Raw genomic sequence first — 19241 nt, 5'->3', positions numbered from 1 at the left:
CACTGTTTATATACAGTAAAACCTAAATATTATTTTAAAGATATCGAGTGTCTCCGATATTACATATGTTACAGCCATTGTGATAGACTGGCTACCAGCAATAAATACTTAAATACTTGCAATATTCTCTTACAATGCAAGAAAAATTGTATACAGTAAAATGTGTGTACAGTGACACTAAATGTACGTACATATACGAAGTACTGTACGTAGAAAATGAATTATGGTTACTCACCAACAATGACACGACGACTTGTCTGATAACGATGAGTTTAATTTTACTGCACAACAAAGGCCAGCGTTACGGCTCTTCTAAAGGAGCCTCTTCAGGCGACTTTGTAGCACTGCCATTGTTCTTCTTCCGGCAGTCTTCAATCCAAATCCCTAAAGCAGATTCCATCCAGCTGTAGATCTTATATTCTTTTCCTCCTTTTTACATAAAAAGAATCGTGGACTCATTTATGCCATAATGGCGTCCTGCAGCGGTGTAGCTGTTCCTTTCCTTCAACATATCCAAAATTTTTACCATTTCAGCAATCGTTAGCATCTTCCGTTTTGGAGCCATAACGAAGGGCTTGACTATGCACAAAGACAAACACAAAAGAGCACAAAAGTTAACACTTTACACAGTAAAACACGTTGACGCTGAATGAGCGAGACGAGATTTCCTGGTTATCGCAGCAGAATCGAATTCGGCGTTCCATCACTGAGCCAAAATCAGCACACAGGAACTTATTGCCATCCGGCAATAGCGTTCCTTGTATGAAATCAATTGGGCAAATCAACTGAGGAAGCATGTACCAGAAGTAAAAAGACCCATTGTCCCCAGAAACCCACGAAGCAGTGAAAATTCTGCGTTATATATTTAGATATTCTTACATATCCGCTGGCATGCTTGTACTGTAAAGTATTTGCTGGCTGACTTTTTTTTTTTTTGGCTTTCACAATTTCCTTTATCTACTTCAAGGACATTGCAATAGCAGTTAAAGCTTTTCATTCTAGGAGAAGTAATTTTTGCTGATTATATTAATTTACCTTTTTGGTTTGATTTCAACTGCTATGTAGTGATATTCAAAATTTTTAATAATAATAGCAGCTCATTACTCAAAATGAGGAGCGCCCAGACTCAGACCCAGAATCTTTTGGTTATTAGGCAGTAGTTCTTACCTTTGCACCATCTAAGAATACATATTAATGTTCTTTTGATTGATATTAGAGGTTGGATTTTTAACTCATTGACAGCAACATGTAAATTGAATGATTTTTTTTTCTTCTTTGGTTATATTCTTGAATAAAAGCGATGTTTATTTGATATTTGGACTAAAGTCTTCACACGTTATACACTTCACGTCATTAGTACTATAACACAAAAGAAGTTTCTGTTTTAGGTATGTGTTCAACATTTCTTTCCTTGCATCTCCTATTATCCTACATTTACACAGATCGTTGTAGACACGGAACACACTTGAAATGTATGTATTCCATGTATTGATATATTATTTACACTATACAAGCACCTCACACCCAGATAAACACACTACTCTGAGAATTTTGCAACTGACTTTAGCTCCTTTGGTGGGGGGGATAGGATAGCAGGCTGCTTATGCTGATCAACACTTTTGCAAAACAAAAGACACTGATGGAGAGGTGCAATGTAATTTAAGGTTATGAATTTTTTCCTAAGCTTCAGGGATTCCAATGTTAAATGCCACCCATATGTAATTATTGTCGTCTTTGAGTTTGCACATTCTTCCCATGCCGTATTGGTTCTCCAACAGTTACTATGGTTTCCCTCCCAGTCCCAAAAGATATGCAGGTTAGGTTAACCGGTAATTCCAAATTAGCCCTGTATGGGTGTTTATCTGTGAGTTGGCCCTGCGGTGAACTTGTGCCCTGTTAAAGGCAGTTTCCTGTCTTGCACCCAGTGCTGTTGGGATATGCTGCATCACCCTACAGTAATCCAGAATTGCACTAGGCATGTTTAGGGATGTTATAATTTTTCAGTTTGCAGCACATTAAAGATTATTAACACGTAAAGAAAATGAGTCTGTGTTCTTTTATTGCTTTGCTTGTGGTTCTTATGCTGATGAGACTGTTAGGTGACAATAAATCACACCATTTTGCCACCAGTTGCTTTCTGAATTTTCAGATATGAACTGATATGCCTAAGATTTAGTATATGTTCTTTAAATACATAACATTTTTTCTTAAAACACACTATCACCATTTCATTATCAACTAACTTAAATATAATTCTTTCAGTGTCATTTAAACCTTTAATTTTAAAATATCTTTTCAGTACATCATTTCAGTTTTGGTTCAGATCAAACACAAATAAACAGATCACCTTGGAACAAGTAGGTAGTAAAAATCGTGCTGTTGATAAGAATTTAAAACTCACGGTCATTAAAATATTCTGGTCTACCTCTCTTGCAATGATCAGTAGTTTTTTAGTGCCACATTAAAGCTTCATAATTTGCTCTAGTGCAGAAATGTGACACAGTAGTTATTTTTAAAACCAAAGTAGTATAACTACTGATTGAGCTGCTAAAGCGTTTAGTGCATTAACTCTTGTTTTCTTTCTCCAGCTGTGTGTGATCTTGGAGCCCATGCAAGAACTAATGTCCAGACACAAAACTTATAGTTTAAGCCCCAGGGACTGTTTAAAGACTTGCCTTTTTCAAAAATGGCAGAGAATGGTAGCACCACCAGGTAAGAGTGTAATGCTTGTTAACCCTGTAGAAGATATTAAACTGCTGTGAGAAAACACAATAAAACTCTGAAAACATGTTTTAACCAGTTAATTGTGTAGAAATATAGTAATGAAACAGCAATAAGATTTTCAAGATAAACAATAGACAAACAAGAGAAACATTGGATTCTTTACATACTGCAATGATGTGTCAACACTGATTGCCTGATGCACGCCACAGATATCTTTACATATATAGTGTGTCTACGTACAGTATATGTGTGTAAATATATATATTTATATCTTGATCTTTGTTTGTCCGCAAATGAATTAGAAGAAGCACTAGATGGCAGTACAGAGACAGCTAAAACATAGGCATTGCATTAAGAATCTCCTCCAGGCTTATACTACTGAAGACTGTAGTACTCCAGTCACACCTCAAAACACAGACATTCAAACTAAACAAATTGTTGTGCTTTAAATTAACTAAAGAGATCTTCATTTAGATCTTGATCTTTGTTTGTCCGCGAATTCCACGCATATGTAGACCACCTTCCAGTTTAGTACGTTGTTGTTACTCACGGATGTCAACAATGTGCTGGAATAACGAAAGGGGTGGTGGACAGTGTTACGCTGGTTAGCTCCTGAGGCCTGGTAAGAGAATGAAATTGCCGAAGATAAAAGGTACGTGCCTACGTAACATATGAATGAGAAAGACAGTGGGTAAAATGAATGACAACGTAACAGCACGTTCCGGAAATTATTATTGTTACGTTGTAGCCGGTGAGTACTGTGCGTCTCACAGTTGTACCGTGGCTTGCTCACATGTCAGTGAAGTGATTCCTATTTATGCTTTAAAGAGCCTGGATACCTATGTGTCCCCCTTTTACAACCATTGCTCTGTGTATATTGCCTTACTCTTTGGATTGCCACAAAGCAACCAGCGAGATTGGAGAAAGATTGAGAAGATATCGTGAGAGGAAATGACAGCATCATGAAAATGAGATGGACTGTGAACGGACAGAAGCAGAAATGCTCCTACACCACCACATAATTACGATTCAGACAGTGATTCCGAGTAGGCCGTTCCTATCAAATCAATATCCAAGGGTTTTCTTTTGTTATTTTGTTTACCTTATAAAAAATCATAATGCTGTGCGACGAAGGGCCCAGTTCACGACTGGCAGCCACGTTTAAACAGGGAGCCCTTCTCAGACAACTTTAACACGCGCAATGTAGTTGGGCACACATGGCTAGTGTGTGTGTGTATGTATATATATACACACACACACGTATATTATATGTGTGTATAGCAATTCTCTCTTTGTGGTCATCATTTTTTGTTCACCTAATGTTTTTTTTAGCATGTCTGACTAATCAGTCAGACTTTTTTTTTTTTGGGGATTAAAATGGTACTACATACTTTCCAGACATAATAGAATAGGTAAAGTGCCCATATTTTATCACTTAAAGTCAAATATTGGTCATTTAGACAATCTTGAAAATTGTTTATTTAATAGACAATTCATTTAAAATATTTGATTTATTTATTTAAACTGTGAGTTACAGCTTTTGATCTTCATTGTGTTCTGCAGTTTGCTCTAGTTAATCCAGCCCTATTTATCAGTTGATTGTGGTTCCTTAGCTAGCGGACCTGGGGCTGAATCCAGGCAGTGAAGGTGCTGCTGTGCCCAGCATATCTTCAGGCGCTGGCTGCACGTATGTATACCTCTGCCTCGGAAACCGCTGGACGACCATCTGGCTGTGTGCTGATGGATGCTGTTCTGGAGTCACAAAAATCACAGTGGATGCTGTAAGAGATATGGCCAATGAACAAGGAATATAAGGGCACAAATCAAATAAATTGGTTAAAAGTAAATGGTGCATTCTAATGCTGCCTGATTTGGCTGATTATTTGGTAGGTCTGGTCAGGTTCATCATACTGCATCTCTTCATATACAGAGAAGCTACGATTGTGTACTACATTATGCCGCACGCTATATTCTTACACAATGCGGCACACTTTCTGTGGACTATAGAGCAGCACATTGGAAAGTGTGAAAGAGTGGAAATGCTTTCTATTTACATAAGCAAATTCAGGCACATTTATAGCATAGTATTGGCATCAAGCACCACAACCAATAGATTCTCTGCTCCTTACTTGGGTCTTTGAGGTGACTCTCCTTTTAAGGACTGCTTGACATTTGCAGGGCTGCTTTTTTTTTATAGGCTCTCCTACTTGATGGAAGAGCCTAATGCCAGCTTATTCTTTTGGCGATTCATCCCTGGCTGATGCATCATTGCAATAGCAATGTGCGTGTAGCTTGACTGCTCCGATCAAATTTGGAAAACTGGATGTTGCTGTGCATTCCTCTTTGTTTTCCATTTCAACCACAGTGTAAGGAAATTTTATATATCTGGATGACAAGCAGATAATACAATCCTTGAAAGCTCCTGCGCCTAAAAACCTGAGATTGGACAGAACTTGCAAAAAGGAGCAGGTAGAGCACAATTCCTCAAAGTCTGCCTTTGTGAAGCTGGTGCCAGTTCAGCACACAGCTCCAAGAGGATAGCTTTTGGAAATTGACATTGACATAGAGGCCAGTCATCATCATCTATAAATCATCTGTAAATATGTGCTATCTTTTAATACTTTGATTTGTGATGTCTTATAACAATGCTAAAGCAGCTATGGTATTTGGAATAGTTTGGCTGTTCCGTGCACATTGTTACAGAATGATTTAATCAAGTGCCTTAAATTTGTAAGTGATATGCAATTAATTTTGATATATTTGATTACAGCCGTGTCATGGATCTGAATATGGAAAAGAAATAGAAAAGACACAAAAACAGAAGCACTGCTTTGATGCTGGGTGCTTCCACTTTGCAAAACCAAGCAGAAACATGCATATGCATTGTGTGTGGCTTTACGCAAGGTTTAGTTTTTACACATTTCGAAGTGTACGTGGAAACGGGCGTATGCATCATTTATGCATGAAGCTCCTGGAGAGGCAAGGCCTAGTGCTTTTGCGTTATTTCCTCAATAAAATAGTAGTGAAGCTAGACATGGAGAGAGAAAGGGTATGGAAACAAAATTTCACAAATTTGAGAACAATTGGTCTTATATTTCCAAATCCAGCTTGACTAAGAAGAACAACTTACTGAAATAGTTATATTTCATATGTAGAAATATTTATTTTTTTAATTAAATTGACTTTTCCTTTGGAGATGATTTGAAAAATAATTAGAACTTCCAAGTATATTGATAAATTAGGCAAAGTTCTTCATCACAAACTAGATTAAATATATTATGAGCCATATTGACTCTATATGGCTCTATATGACTCTATATGACTCTTTGAACCTTACTCTTATTCGATGTTAATGTTGATTTATTTTTTATAATTATGTCTTTCATTTTTCTATTCTTTAATATGTAAAGCACTTTGAGCTACTGTTTGTATGAAAATGTGCTATATAAATAAATGTTGTTGTTGTTGTTGTATGCCCATCCAGAAACTTTTCCTTAGTGCAGAATCTTGGGGTTAATTGGATTTCATCTCCAAGTTTATCTGCAAAGTTACTGTTGGTGCTTTTAATAGCTTTAGCATATACTCTTTCCCAGGATGATTTATTCACATTTCTAAGTTGTCTTTGATGCTGTAAATCAACAATTTTAATTAACAATATCCAAAACTGGTAGGTATTGAGTGTGTGTACCATCAGCTCTATATGATAAAGTACAAGCAAACAAACATTTGCACTTTGAGAGTTTAAATATAATCTTGATCTGAGAAAATTGTTAAATGATCATATAGCACACACTTTTTTTTTTCTTTTCAGTCTGCAAAACGTCAATGTCATTATGCAGAATATTACCAATATCTGCTATGCCCAAAAATCTTTATTTACCCTTCTGGTCTTGGCTAGAGGTATTGTTACATCAGACTAGGATTCTGCAGATAATGATGTGTTGTGAGTAGAAGTTGGCCAGGGAGTGAAATGTCTATTCTTAGTTTTGCTATATTGCTGTATTATTTAAGATAGACTCAACAATTTAAGTTACAGACAAATTTTTTTATTTTTGGTGAGTTTCTTTTAAAATTGAACTGAAAGATGAACTGAAGCTCTCTTTGAAGCACCACAGAGCCATACGATTCTCTCATGAAACAACTCTGTAAACTGTAGGGTGGATAATTTCAATGAGCATTTATCAGTACCAAAAATCATTAAGTAAAGAGAACATAATTACTGGATGTAGGCATCTATTTAGGGATTTCTCAATACCAGGATTTTAGTAATTGATACCAATACTGCACCAGTGAAATTTCGTGATATTTGATACCTTTCAGTACCATGGCAAAAACATTAATCCCAGTCCACTACTTTTTATATAACTGTTAAATACTGCTTACTAAAAATTAAAAGAATCAAACATTATTATATCTCTACTATTGAATTTTAAAGAATACCAGGATAATTTAGATTGTTTTAACGTATACTCTTTAAAGATGTTTTTTGGAACAACATGCTTTTAAAATCTGGTTTGTCAAAGAATCACTCTCTTAGGTTTGTAACATTTGCTATTGTTAGATTTTAATTTGCATCATTAGCTACCGAATATACCCGCAGATAAGTTTTCTCATGGATAAGTCGGGGCTTGGTTTTACCAAATAATTTCTGGTATTTTACAGTGTCGGTCGTATAAGTTGAATGTGGAAAACTCATGCTATTGGTACAAGGGATTATGATATGCTAACGTCCATCTGAGAGAGTAACCACGGAGCACAATGCTTTTTATTCTGTGTGGGCGCGGCAATGCGCTATATCAGCGCGTGCTCCTAACCTCTCTGTCTATTGTGCCTACGTGACCACACAGTAATACCCAAACTATTCCGAAGCAACGTTTGCACTGATTTGTGTTTTTTGTATCTCACACTCTCATGCACCTTTATCGTAAGAGCCTGGTGGCTATATTTTGAATAGCAAAGGCTAGGAATAAGGTTGGTAAGGATTCTAGTCAGACAAAGCAGATGTGAAAGATGAGCAAGATGTGGTCATGAACGATCATGTTGGAATCAGAAATAGATGGAAGAGGTACTTTGAAAAGCTCTAGAATGAAGAAAATGCAAGTGTTTTATTTTGGGATGGAGGCCCAAATAAACGGCTAGTACCAAGAATAAGGAGGGAGGCAGTAAAGGAGACACAGAAAAAAATGGAAAAGCAACAGGATTTGATGAAATACAAGCAGAAAAAAGAGTTTAGGGGAAGAGGGAGTAGATGTGTTGTGGGATCCAATAGGAGTAGTGATTTCCTACGAGCTTACCACTTTTAATTTTTTGCACTTCCTGTCTTATAGTAAGCTGAATTAACATTTGTTTTAAAAGCATGTGGATAGAGCCATTTTCCATGTATTGTATTCCTGCATCCAAAGTTTAATCCATTCTGCATATATTGTTGTCCTTTTATTGTTCCATAAAATACGCATGTAATAGGAAATTTAATTGTTCCACAAACAAAACAAAAAAAATATCATTCATTGTGCCAAGTCCCTCTAGTCTTGAATTCCATGGGTCTTTGCTGCGGTTGGGCTTACGGTCAGACGGGTTAATCTGACCAAACCAAGAAGCTGCCTTCTGCATCACAAACAATAATAGTGTAATTTTGCACTTCCCGTTGAAAGGAAATGAATAGAACCTCAAATAAAGCAAGATGTGGAGTTCAAAGAATTTGTTTTATTATGAGAGAAATGAAAAAGTGATTTTCTCACTTTTCAGTAGTACATACTATAGCTGCTATCCATACAGGTGGTGAAGGAGGTGCCTCTTACAGTTCTGCTGTTAATTAATTCACTGCCACCTTTTTTAAATATGTGCTATCGTAAAAAAAAAAAGTGTAATAAGGGGGTGTTTCAGTTTCATAGAGATCACATTGCCCAGCCACTCTTGTACAGATATTTGAGGGGTCATTTAAATTTTCTAGGAGTGTCCATATATACTTTTCTTTTTAGTTTCATAATTCTTCAGTTTGAAAATAACAAAAAAATGGAATGGAATGGAGTCAGGATTAGGAGGGAATCCAGTATCAAACAAATTAATTGGGCCACTCTTTTGGAAAGTAGTGGTCCAGTGTTACTGTCTCTAGTAAGTTTTAATGAAGGAGTCATTAGAAAGATTTTACCTGGGACCAAATTGCAGTGGAGCAAAAACTGTTGATCACCCACTCATTTTCATTACATGCATGTTAAGTCAGATCAAGCTTACCATATTTGTATCCCTCATAGATAAAAAAATATTAATGACTAGACATTAAGCCCGTTACAATAACGGGCGCTAGAACAGTAGTGCCTAAACATTAGTAGGAACAGTCTATATTAAATGGCAAGGGACCTTGTATATGGCTGTAATATGCGTCACTGTGTTGTGTGCCTTTAATTTTCTCTCTCAGTAATACTGGTTTGTATTTCCGTAAAATTGCCTGTAATTTTGTCAGACAGTAATACAGTGGAACCTCGGTGGAACCAAAGTAATTTCCCCCATAGGATTGTATGTAAATACAATTAATCCATTCCAGACCATATGAATTGTATGTAAATATATATATTTTTTAAGATTTTAAGCACAAATATAGTTAATTATATCATTGAATGCACAGCGTAATCTATACTAATAAAAGGCAAAGCCCTCACTCACTCACTCACTGACTCATCACTAATTCTCCAACTTCCCGTGTAGGTAGAAGGCTGAAATTTGGCAGGCTCATTCCTTACAGCTTACTTACAAAAGTTGGGCAGGTTTCATTTCGAAATTCTACGCCTAATGGTCATAACTGGAAGGTATTTTTCTCCATTAACTGTAATGGAGTTGAGCTGGAATGACGGGGGCGGAGTTTCGTGTGACATCATCACGCCTCCCACATAATCACGTGAACTGATTGTCAACGCAGTGCGTAGAAAACCAGGAAGACCTCCAAAAAGCGCTTAAGAAAACATGCATTATATAATTGAGAAGGCAGCGAAAAACAATAAGAAGCGAAGCGAAAGTGACATATACTACCATATTCATGAGTGTTGCTGCCTCGGAAAGAAAGAAAGGTGTAAACCTAAACTTTAAATTAAGTTCATAGACAGGCTACGCTGGCTTCACATGCCCACAGGTAATGCGGGATACAAGTTTAATGAGAGGACGCAGGATATAAACGAGAGTTTTGATCACTTTGTAACTAAGTTAAAATTGTAGGTGAAGGGTGTGCTTATGCAAATTCCGAGACTGTGTTTGTGGGGGATTGACAGTTAAGGCGGGTGGGGGAGTCACGTCATCATCTCCCCTCCCATTCATCTAATTTCGGTCTGAGCTGAGCTCTGCTAATGCCGTCTTCAAGCAACCGTCAGACTGCCACCAAATACTCACAGAAAAATCCACAAGTTAATACACACGCTGTCTCTAGAGTTTCTCCACACTGAATCCTCCAGGCACTACTTACAAAAGGTCACATTGACAATCGTGTTACGTTATTTTTAAAATCTTTCCTTTTCTTAGCACAAGCACAGCTGAGAAGCTTTCATGCATGTGCTCCATAACGCGTTAAAAAATAATGCATTTAATCACACTTTGCATTACAAGCAAAGGGGAGCTTTTGTCAATGCATGATTTCCTGGTACATGGATTACATTGATCAGCGCATCCCGATTCATTTTACCCTCGCACCACCTTAGTTTGAGAAGAAGTCTGAAAAAATATGAGGTTAACACAGAAAAACATCACCAATTCAAGCTTTATGAATAATCGATTCGCCATCAATAATTGTTTTGGTAAAGCCATCCTCCTTCCATTTTATAATTTTTCCGCCATAGCCATGATTAAATGAACGGTAAATAAAGTAAGAGCAAAGCGAGGGTGACTTATTTAGGCAGGCATATATATGACAGCAACACTCATGACAATGTCAATCATGTTACGCTATTATTAAAATGTTTCCTTTTCTTTTCATTACTTCTTTAACACACTACTTCTCCTCCTGAGGCGCTGGATTTTGCTATATATATAATATATGAATGACCTCCAAAGAGCGCTGAGACTTTTGATATCATGAACGTGTCTGCAAAACTGGGGTCTCCTGCCCAGCAAAAGTCGAGCAGCCAGCGCGCATAGCTGTGCCGGCCTTTGAGACGCTGACTGCGCTTCTGCCTTAAGTCAAAGTGAGCAATTTTAATTTTTTTCATCCTCCCCCTGCGCTATAGCCCAGACAAGTGCAAACACGGACCCCTTTTCTACACCACGGCAAAATAATATTAAGGCGATTCACACTTTCTTTTGCACGTATACGATTATGAGGTCCTCACCTCGGATTATGAAGACACGCACACGAGTGGAGGACTGACAGTGCCATCACAGCCGATTAATGGCGGGGACGTCTCACCAGTCTACACAAGACCCACCGCGACTGTCCCCAAAAGGCGATCATAACGCCAGCGAACACATCTCTATACTATATAAAAGAAAAAGGCAACTTTCCTTTCTTTACACCTTTTATCCCAAACCAAAGCCTTTCTCTCTTAACACTGCAGAGGACACAAAACTAATTTTCTTTAAATGCCGGTAAGGCACATTACCAGAGGCACAAATTTGAACGCTCACATAGAAAATGTAATTTCTATACCACAGCCGTCATGTAGCGCCTTTCAAAAGGGATCTACTACCGAGATGATCCATATATATTTTAGCTGCTGTTAGTTACTTACCTGTTGTGTTACACAGTCTTTAAAATGTAGTTTACCCCAACCACTCCAGTAGTGCTCAATGTACCTGTACTTCTTAAAACGTTAATGTTTTACTGTTTAATAACTTATAGACTATATTTTATTATTTTTCCCTTGCACTCAGTGACCAAAGCTATACACACACATATAGACACATACAACATACATACATACATACACACATATATATATGTGTGTGTGTATGCATGTATGTATATACTGTATATATATATGTAGATATATATATATATATGCGTGTATATGTAGATATGAAGATATGTATGTGTATATATATGTGTATATATATATATATATATATATATGTGTATATATATATATATATGTATATATGTATGTGTGTGTGTGTGTGTGTGTATATATGACAGCAGCAATCCAAGCTTTGAGAAAACAGTAAAAGGAGGCGTGTCAGACGTCGTGGTACATTTTCTGATGCAGCTACCGAAAACAACTTTGTGACGCTGCCGCCAAATACACAAAACAATTACTTTGACAATCATGTTACATTATTTTTAAAATGTTTCCTTTTCTTTTTCATAACTTCTTAAACACATGACATCGCTGCGAAGCACGGGTATTTTGCTATATATATATATATATAATCACAGCGACACTCATAACAGTGACAAAACAATTACATTGACAATCATGTTACGTTATTTTCAAAATGTTTCCTTTTCTTTCTCTTTCCTTCTTTAACACACTACTTCTCTGCCAAGCTGTAGTATATATATATATATATATATATATATATATATAGATATATATAGATATATATATATAGATATAGATACTGTACATAGATAGATATATATATATATATATATAGATAGATATGAGAACAACACTCATATCAATGACAAAACAATTACATTAACAATAATGTTATGTTATTTTTAAAATTTTTCCTTTTCTTTTTCGTACCTTCTTTAACACACTACTTCTCCGCTGCGAAGCGCGGGTATTCTGCTAGTAGTAAACTAAATGTAAAAACATTGAATAACACTAAGAAAACCTTGAACAACAGAGAAAACTAACACTGCAAGAGTTTGCGCTATAGCCTTACGACCCGCTCGCTAAAAACACCTTTTTTAATAAGTTTTAAGCACAGGGAAAAAAATGAACATTTGAAATCTGTAATCTAATAAACAACCAAGAAAAGTAACATTGCAACAATGCGTGTGTGTGTGTGTGTGTGTGTGTGTGTGTGTGTGTGTGTGTGTGTGTGTCTGTGTCTGACTCTGTCCCGTGCCTACGTGTGTGTGTGTGTGCGTGCATGCGTGCGTGTCTGTCTCTGTGGCGTGCATACGTCTGTGTGTGTGTGTGCGTGTCTGTCTCTGTCGCAGGCCTGCATTCCTGCATGTGTGCGCGTGCATGTCTGTCCCTCATGCAGGCCTGTCTGTGTGCATGTGTGAGTGTGTCTCTCGCGTGTGTGTGTGTGCGCGTGCGCGTGTGTGTGTGTGTGTGTGTGTGTACGTGTGCGTGCGTGCGTGTCTGTCTCTCGCACGGGCCTGCGTGTCTGTCTGTCTGTCTGTCTCTCGCGCGCACGCACCTGTGTGTGTGTCTCTCTCTCTCTCTCTCTCTCTCTGCACACACAGAGAATGCACAAGAAGAGACTGAACATGTGCCGTGTGGCCCCCCGCATGCGCACTTCACCAGAAGACACACACACACACACACACACGGACACCTGGACGCACACAGGGGTTTTATTAAAGAGGATATGTTGAATTGAATTCATTCTTTTGTTATTATTATTCCAAGCAAGCTCAGTGATTTAACTGGGTTGTGTATATATATTTTTCATGAAAATCCAGTGGTTGTAACCATCCTTGTAACTTTTACTAGTAGCCAGGGAGTAACATTTAGATTTCATGTTGCAAGTTGTCTATTAAAATAGAAAATCTATACAGAGAATGCAGTTTATATAGCCAATGGACCACAAAGTATGCTTTTATAACGTCGTCATTCTGCAATGCTAGGGAGATATACCTAGTCTGCAAATGAAACTCTCACTATCATAAAACAGTCAAATGTGAGACACCACTATCTTTATAAGCATGATACTTTCAATAAATCTTAACCACCTCTGTCTGAAGTCCAGAAACATAGAAGCTAAGATCACAAACTCTTAGGATTTTGGAAAATATTCAAGCCATTCACTGACTTAACAAGAATAAGCAGAATTTTCTTTCCGTCCAACTATATGGAGACTGGCTAAGCACAATAAAGCCTTTATTAATTCAGAGTTATTTAAAAGAAGAGTACATTATAGTAATTTTATCTGAGGATGATAATCAATGGATAAAGTTATTGAATCTTTCTAATGGGTACCTTTGTTACCAGCAACTGCTGTACGTTATTTACATATCTTGGCAGAAAATATCCAAAGTCAATTCATAGATGGTGTCAAGCTGATTATGTTTCTTGACTGATTAATCAAATCTGCAACTATGTCCAATATTTTGACAGAGCAGAAATCAGAACAGAACAATAGGCTTGTGTATGGGGGAGTCCAGGTGTACAGCACAAGTCCTTTTTGTGCTAAGTGCTGCTTTAGTGTCATTTGTTTAACACTAGAATTACAAGAGCCTACGAGAAAGCTTGTAAATCCAGCCCACCTTAAATCCATTCTCACCTCTCCGTCAGAGTCTTTTATCCTGTAAATGTGTCAATTAACAGCAAGCAGCCTGGTATCCCATCCCCCAGCCCACCGCTGCTGTTCATTTCGCAAAGAAGTTTCTCAGTGCTCAGTGTATATCTTCCAGTGAAGTGTTGGAGCTTTATAGGGTAAAATAGTACATCATCATTTGGAATACATACATTTCATGTGTGTTCCGTGTCAACAACAATCTATGTAAAATGTAGTTAACACAGAAACGTTTTTCATGTTTTAGTAATAATTGAAAAAATTTAGCCATGAAATGTACTGTATAATATGTGAAGCCTGAAATACAAATATGAAATAAACACTTTCACAAAAGGTACAAGTATAACAAAACAGGTGCACTTTTATTCAAGAATTTAACTGAAGAAAAAAGAAAGCAGGTTACGGTAGGTGGTTGATACGGTAGGTTGCGTGGTGCAATGCTAAGAACTGCTGCCTTCCAATCAAGAGGTTGCGGTGTCGATATCAGCTGCTTCCCAAATTTACCATTTTCAGTAGTGAGCTGCTCTTATTGTTAATATCATACAATAAAAGCATACATTTGATTTGCGTCTGCAAATTTAGTTGAAGTTAGTGTTTTTTTTTTTTTTTCCAGTTTTATTACAAATGAATATAATGTTGCATTTGTGTAAAAATGTTTTCCGAAATGTACAATACAGGTCATAAAATGAATTATTCCAAATGTCATATATACCTAAGTCTCTCTTTTTTTGTTAGTACGACTTTGACATCATGGATCAGAAGGCGCATACTAATTCAGCGTGAGCAGGAACACTCGAGAATAAAACTGATTAAAAAAAATTCACATCCACAGTCATTCTCAGTCACGCACACCACTCACATCCACTTCCACAGTTTTTCCAGTCTCGTTCGCGCACAAGATCTGTCACAGTTTTCAAATTAAGAGGGGGCATAACACAACAAGTTGTACCACATCTTTATCTGAAAACGGCGTCAGGACCGGAGGGGATGGGGGGGATTCGGGTGTCTGTGTCTGGAAGCTTGAACGTGAGTCAGACAATAAAACTGGGGGGCTGCACTGAATAAGCTCCAGTTTTATTCTCTCAATCACGATCACACTGTAACACCCCGACTCTCCTGATCTAACTCTGAGTAACAGCGCCAGCGTAAATTCACACCCGATATGACACTGTTCATATTCTAATAATATTGCATTAGTGCGATGATGTTTTCTGATTAATTTTATACCCAATGTCCCATATATTTGTCCCTTTCTTTTTTTTTTCCTCCGTGCCACATCAACATCGTGCACCAGAAGGCATGAGCTCTTATTCAGTGCAGCAGAAACACTCAATAAAACTGAATAAAAAAAAGTAAAGTGACGGTGAGTTACGAAGAAGGCAGATTCGCCAGCGTTTGTGTGTCAGCTTTTATCCCTCTAGATCAGAGAATGTTCAGTTTCATTGCCTCAAAACATTGCTCGCATCTATAGTTATTCCCAGTTTCAAATAAAAACTAAAAGCGTCAGATCCCTAGGGCAGTGTATGTATGGTGATCGTGACTGAAAGAATAAAAGTGAAAAAAAAAAAGGTAACTTTTACAAGTACTGTACTATAAATGTACATGGTCTGTTACAGATGCAAACCAAATGTATGTGTGTACTGTATAATATTAACAAATAGCAGTAGAAAACAGCAAATAGAGGAGACAGTCAGGATCGAACCGGGGACTCTTGATTCCAAGTCGGCAAATCTTAACCGCTACACCACGGAAGCTGTTGTATCGTCCTTGAACCTTTTATGAAAGTGTTTATTTGATCTTTGGAAATCAGGCTTAACACATTATACACTTCTTGTCTACATTTTATCAGTTATTACTAAAACATGAAAAACGTTTCTGTTTTAACGGTGTGTTTACTGTACATGGATTGTTGTAGACACAGAACACACATGAAATGCATGTGTTCCAATTAACGATATAGTATCTATAAAAGTTGTGATTTTGCTTGACTTCTCACTGTGTACAACTCCAAGCAATTGACACTCAGGTAAACAGACTTGAGCTGAGAAAACTGTGTGCCGGTGGGGGATGTGATAGCAGGCTGCTTGCTGTTTGCTGCTTATCAACACATTTACAGGACAATTAAGACACTGATGGAGAGGTGCAAAGCAATTTAAGGTGGGATGGATCTACAAGTTTTTTCGTAGGCTGTGGTAATTCTAGTGTTAATGCTTTCCAAGGGGCGCACCCCTGTTTGCAAGGCTTTTGAATCCTGACTTTATAACCAAAGTGACAAACATGGAATGATTTTTTTAATTGCCTCAATGAGTATGGTAAAGTGTAGGCTCTGAAATTGATGTCTTAAACATAGAAAGAAAATTAATTTTGTTACAAATTTTCTCCTGTGCCTTGTTAACATGAACTCAGATCACCATGGGTGAATTGAATATCAGTTGTATTCAGGCTAGTCATCTTTAAATTAGGGCTATGACATCATAAATCTGAAAGTGCATGAAAAGAACACAAAATCTCTTTTTCATAAAAATGACCATTCTCATTCTCAAAAATTTACGGAAAATCCTCTGAGCACGGACGAAGAAAAAAAACTCAATTCTCAAGCCAACTTTTTTCATGAAACTGTCTGATTTTGAGTTCTTTGATGATCAGGACTGGTAGTTAACTGTGGTTCGAGGACTACTTGCACCTATGACCAAGAGGGTCTTGAAATATCTAATGCTCAAAACAGCCACCATGAAGAATAAGTGAACAAGTGTTTGACTAGCTCTTTAGATATTTTACATGCGTTCACATTCCTGTTCTTGTATCTGTGCCATATATTCGTGACAGTAGGGAATTCATATTGTTAGAAATGGGTCTGGCATTTTTCATTAACTGAACTCATCCAGCAGGAGATTAAGGACAGCATTTAATTTTATTGACGCCATAGACCAAAACTGCCACCACCTCCACATGGACCTCTGAGTGCATGAAAATATGTCTTGAAAATAAAATTATACAAGGGAAACATGGAACACTCACACTGAATGACAGGCTCACTTGTCCAGCAAACAATGCAGATATGCAAAGCATTGTTTATATTTGATCTGACACTCCCCACTATGCAAATGTTGGCTTGTCTGTAAAAATCCACTTGGGAGAGTTCATATTTTTTCCACTTTAAAGCATGAAATGTATATCAGAAATTCATTATTGTCAAATCATTTTTGGTTGTAGTGGGTATTTTCTCTTTGTGACACAGTTTCATGTGTGAAGATTGTGGTATGTTTTTTCTTCATTTATTTAGTTGTTTCTAGCTCTGTATGAATTACATTTCAGTGTTTTGATTGAACCAAAATCATTCTTTTGAGTTATCACCTACAAATTACAGTGTTCATTATTTCATCATTTATTTATTTTTAATGTACTTTTAACTCACTATTTACCTAGCGGAGCCAGCAAGGCAGGCGCCAAGCAAACGCAGAAAACGGAAGATGTCAGGAGGCAGTACTATGAGCTCTGGAGGAGGGACCAATAGCAACAGTAACAGCAAGAAGAAGAGTCCTGCCAGCAGTTTTGCTCTCTCCAGTCAGGTACCTGTAAGCATCTGGTTTTTCATCATTTATAACAATAAACAACCAAAGGGAGAAATCATGTACAGTGAGCAATGCTGCAGTTATTTTTCAGGAATTTTCTGAAGTTGTAGATTAGAAAAGCAGAGAACTTACAGTTATTCCAGATAGTATTAATTTGAGTATTGAAAGGAGGGATGGTGAAATATGACTGAATGGTAGGCCATTAGTTATACATTTAAGCAACATAATTGTTCTGGAGAAGTGGGGCTGGATGATGTGACTCTAATAATTATCACAGTAAACTTTTCACAGTGGGCATCTAAGGTCTTCTGTACATTGTGATTAGAGCAAAAGTAAACAGATCAAAAATAATGACACAAATGCACAAAATATTAGGGCTAAGCCATGTTCCTTTAATAAGAGTAGAGGAAGTGATATTCTAAGGCCGGACTCCAGATCACATGTTCTATTAGCCTATTTTTCTCAGTCTTTATTGGAATGTAGTCACCTACATTAAGATACTGTGCAGTTTAAATATCGGTTTATTTCTTTTGTTCTAGGTATCAGTTTTTGTGAGTTTATTATGTAGTAAGTCACTGTTGAAGCTGTGGTTGATCCTATACAATATTGCTTGCAGTAAGTTCTAAGGGCCTAATGCATAACGCCGTACGTAGAATTTACACTATAACATGGCATAAGCACAAAAGTGGAAATGTGCTTACGCACAAAAAAAAATCCAGATGCATATATCTGTGTGTTCGCCCACTTCCGCGTTCTTCTGCTACATAAATCCCGGTCAGTGTGAAAAGAAATGCACGCGCCTGCTGTCCCGCCCCGTCTCCTCCCAGAATTGCACTTCATTGAGTATGCAAATCAATATAAATAGCCCTTAAGCTCCGCGTTCTGTGAAAAGGCAATGGCAAAAACACAGGGGGAAATAGAAGAAGTTCAGGGAATACCGAGTGGAGGCAAAGAAAAACATGCAATTTGTTGGTTTAAGCAGTGGTATAAACAACAAAAGGAAGCTGATCGAGTGACATACAGTGTCGGAGAAACTCGAAAGCTCAAGTTCACAAAGTCGCACAGTGCCTGAAATAAAAAAAGAAGTTGTCAAATGTCAAAGTCGCCGTGAAAAGGCAAGTCGTAGCCCACCGTCTGAGTTTCATATGAAAGCTTATTAGGGTATAGAGAAAAAAAAGGCACACAGTGGGGAAAAAAGCATGAAATGTCAACTTTAATCGCGAAATGTCTACTTTAATCACGTAGTTTATTTTGTCATTAAAGTAGAACATCATAAACTTCATCTTAAAATTGTTTAATTTACTAGTTTCTCAAATACCTTTGTAACTAAAGTAGCACGTTAAATGCTTTGTTTTGTATTTGATCTTCTACGTGCTCTATGTGTGTGAATCACTACGTGCTTCAGGGCTTTCTCTTCCTCTGACAGGACACAGAATCCATTATGTTCATAATATTACAGCTCTCTGAATAATTAAAATTATTAAAATTTTTATGATGATAGGAGTTAAAGCATGTTATTAAACATTGGAACATGGTGGCGCAGTGATTGTT

The 19241-nt window shown here is 37.2% G+C and overlaps 1 protein-coding gene across 6 annotated transcripts in view; it reads left to right on the top strand.

The window, feature by feature from the left end:
* Positions 1-19241, top strand: part of ldb1a (LIM domain binding 1a) — a 165583-nt gene that overhangs the window by 129558 nt on the left and 16784 nt on the right. For 4 of the 6 annotated variants that reach the window (XM_039775212.1, XM_039775180.1, XM_039775188.1 and 1 more), the window contains exons 9-10: positions 2589-2712; positions 17545-17693. In XM_039775212.1, coding sequence (XP_039631146.1) covers positions 2589-2712; positions 17545-17693 — 273 coding nt within the window. The remainder of the gene's footprint in view (positions 1-2588; positions 2713-17544; positions 17694-19241) is intronic. The other 2 variants (XM_039775219.1, XM_039775196.1) reach the window with 1 other exon arrangement.

The sequence above is a fragment of the Polypterus senegalus genome, chromosome 1 (genome assembly GCF_016835505.1).
Source record: "Polypterus senegalus isolate Bchr_013 chromosome 1, ASM1683550v1, whole genome shotgun sequence".
Lineage (NCBI taxonomy): Eukaryota > Metazoa > Chordata > Cladistia > Polypteriformes > Polypteridae > Polypterus > Polypterus senegalus.
The sequence above is the reverse complement of the archived record's forward strand: the minus strand, read 5'-3'. Positions and strand labels throughout refer to the sequence as shown.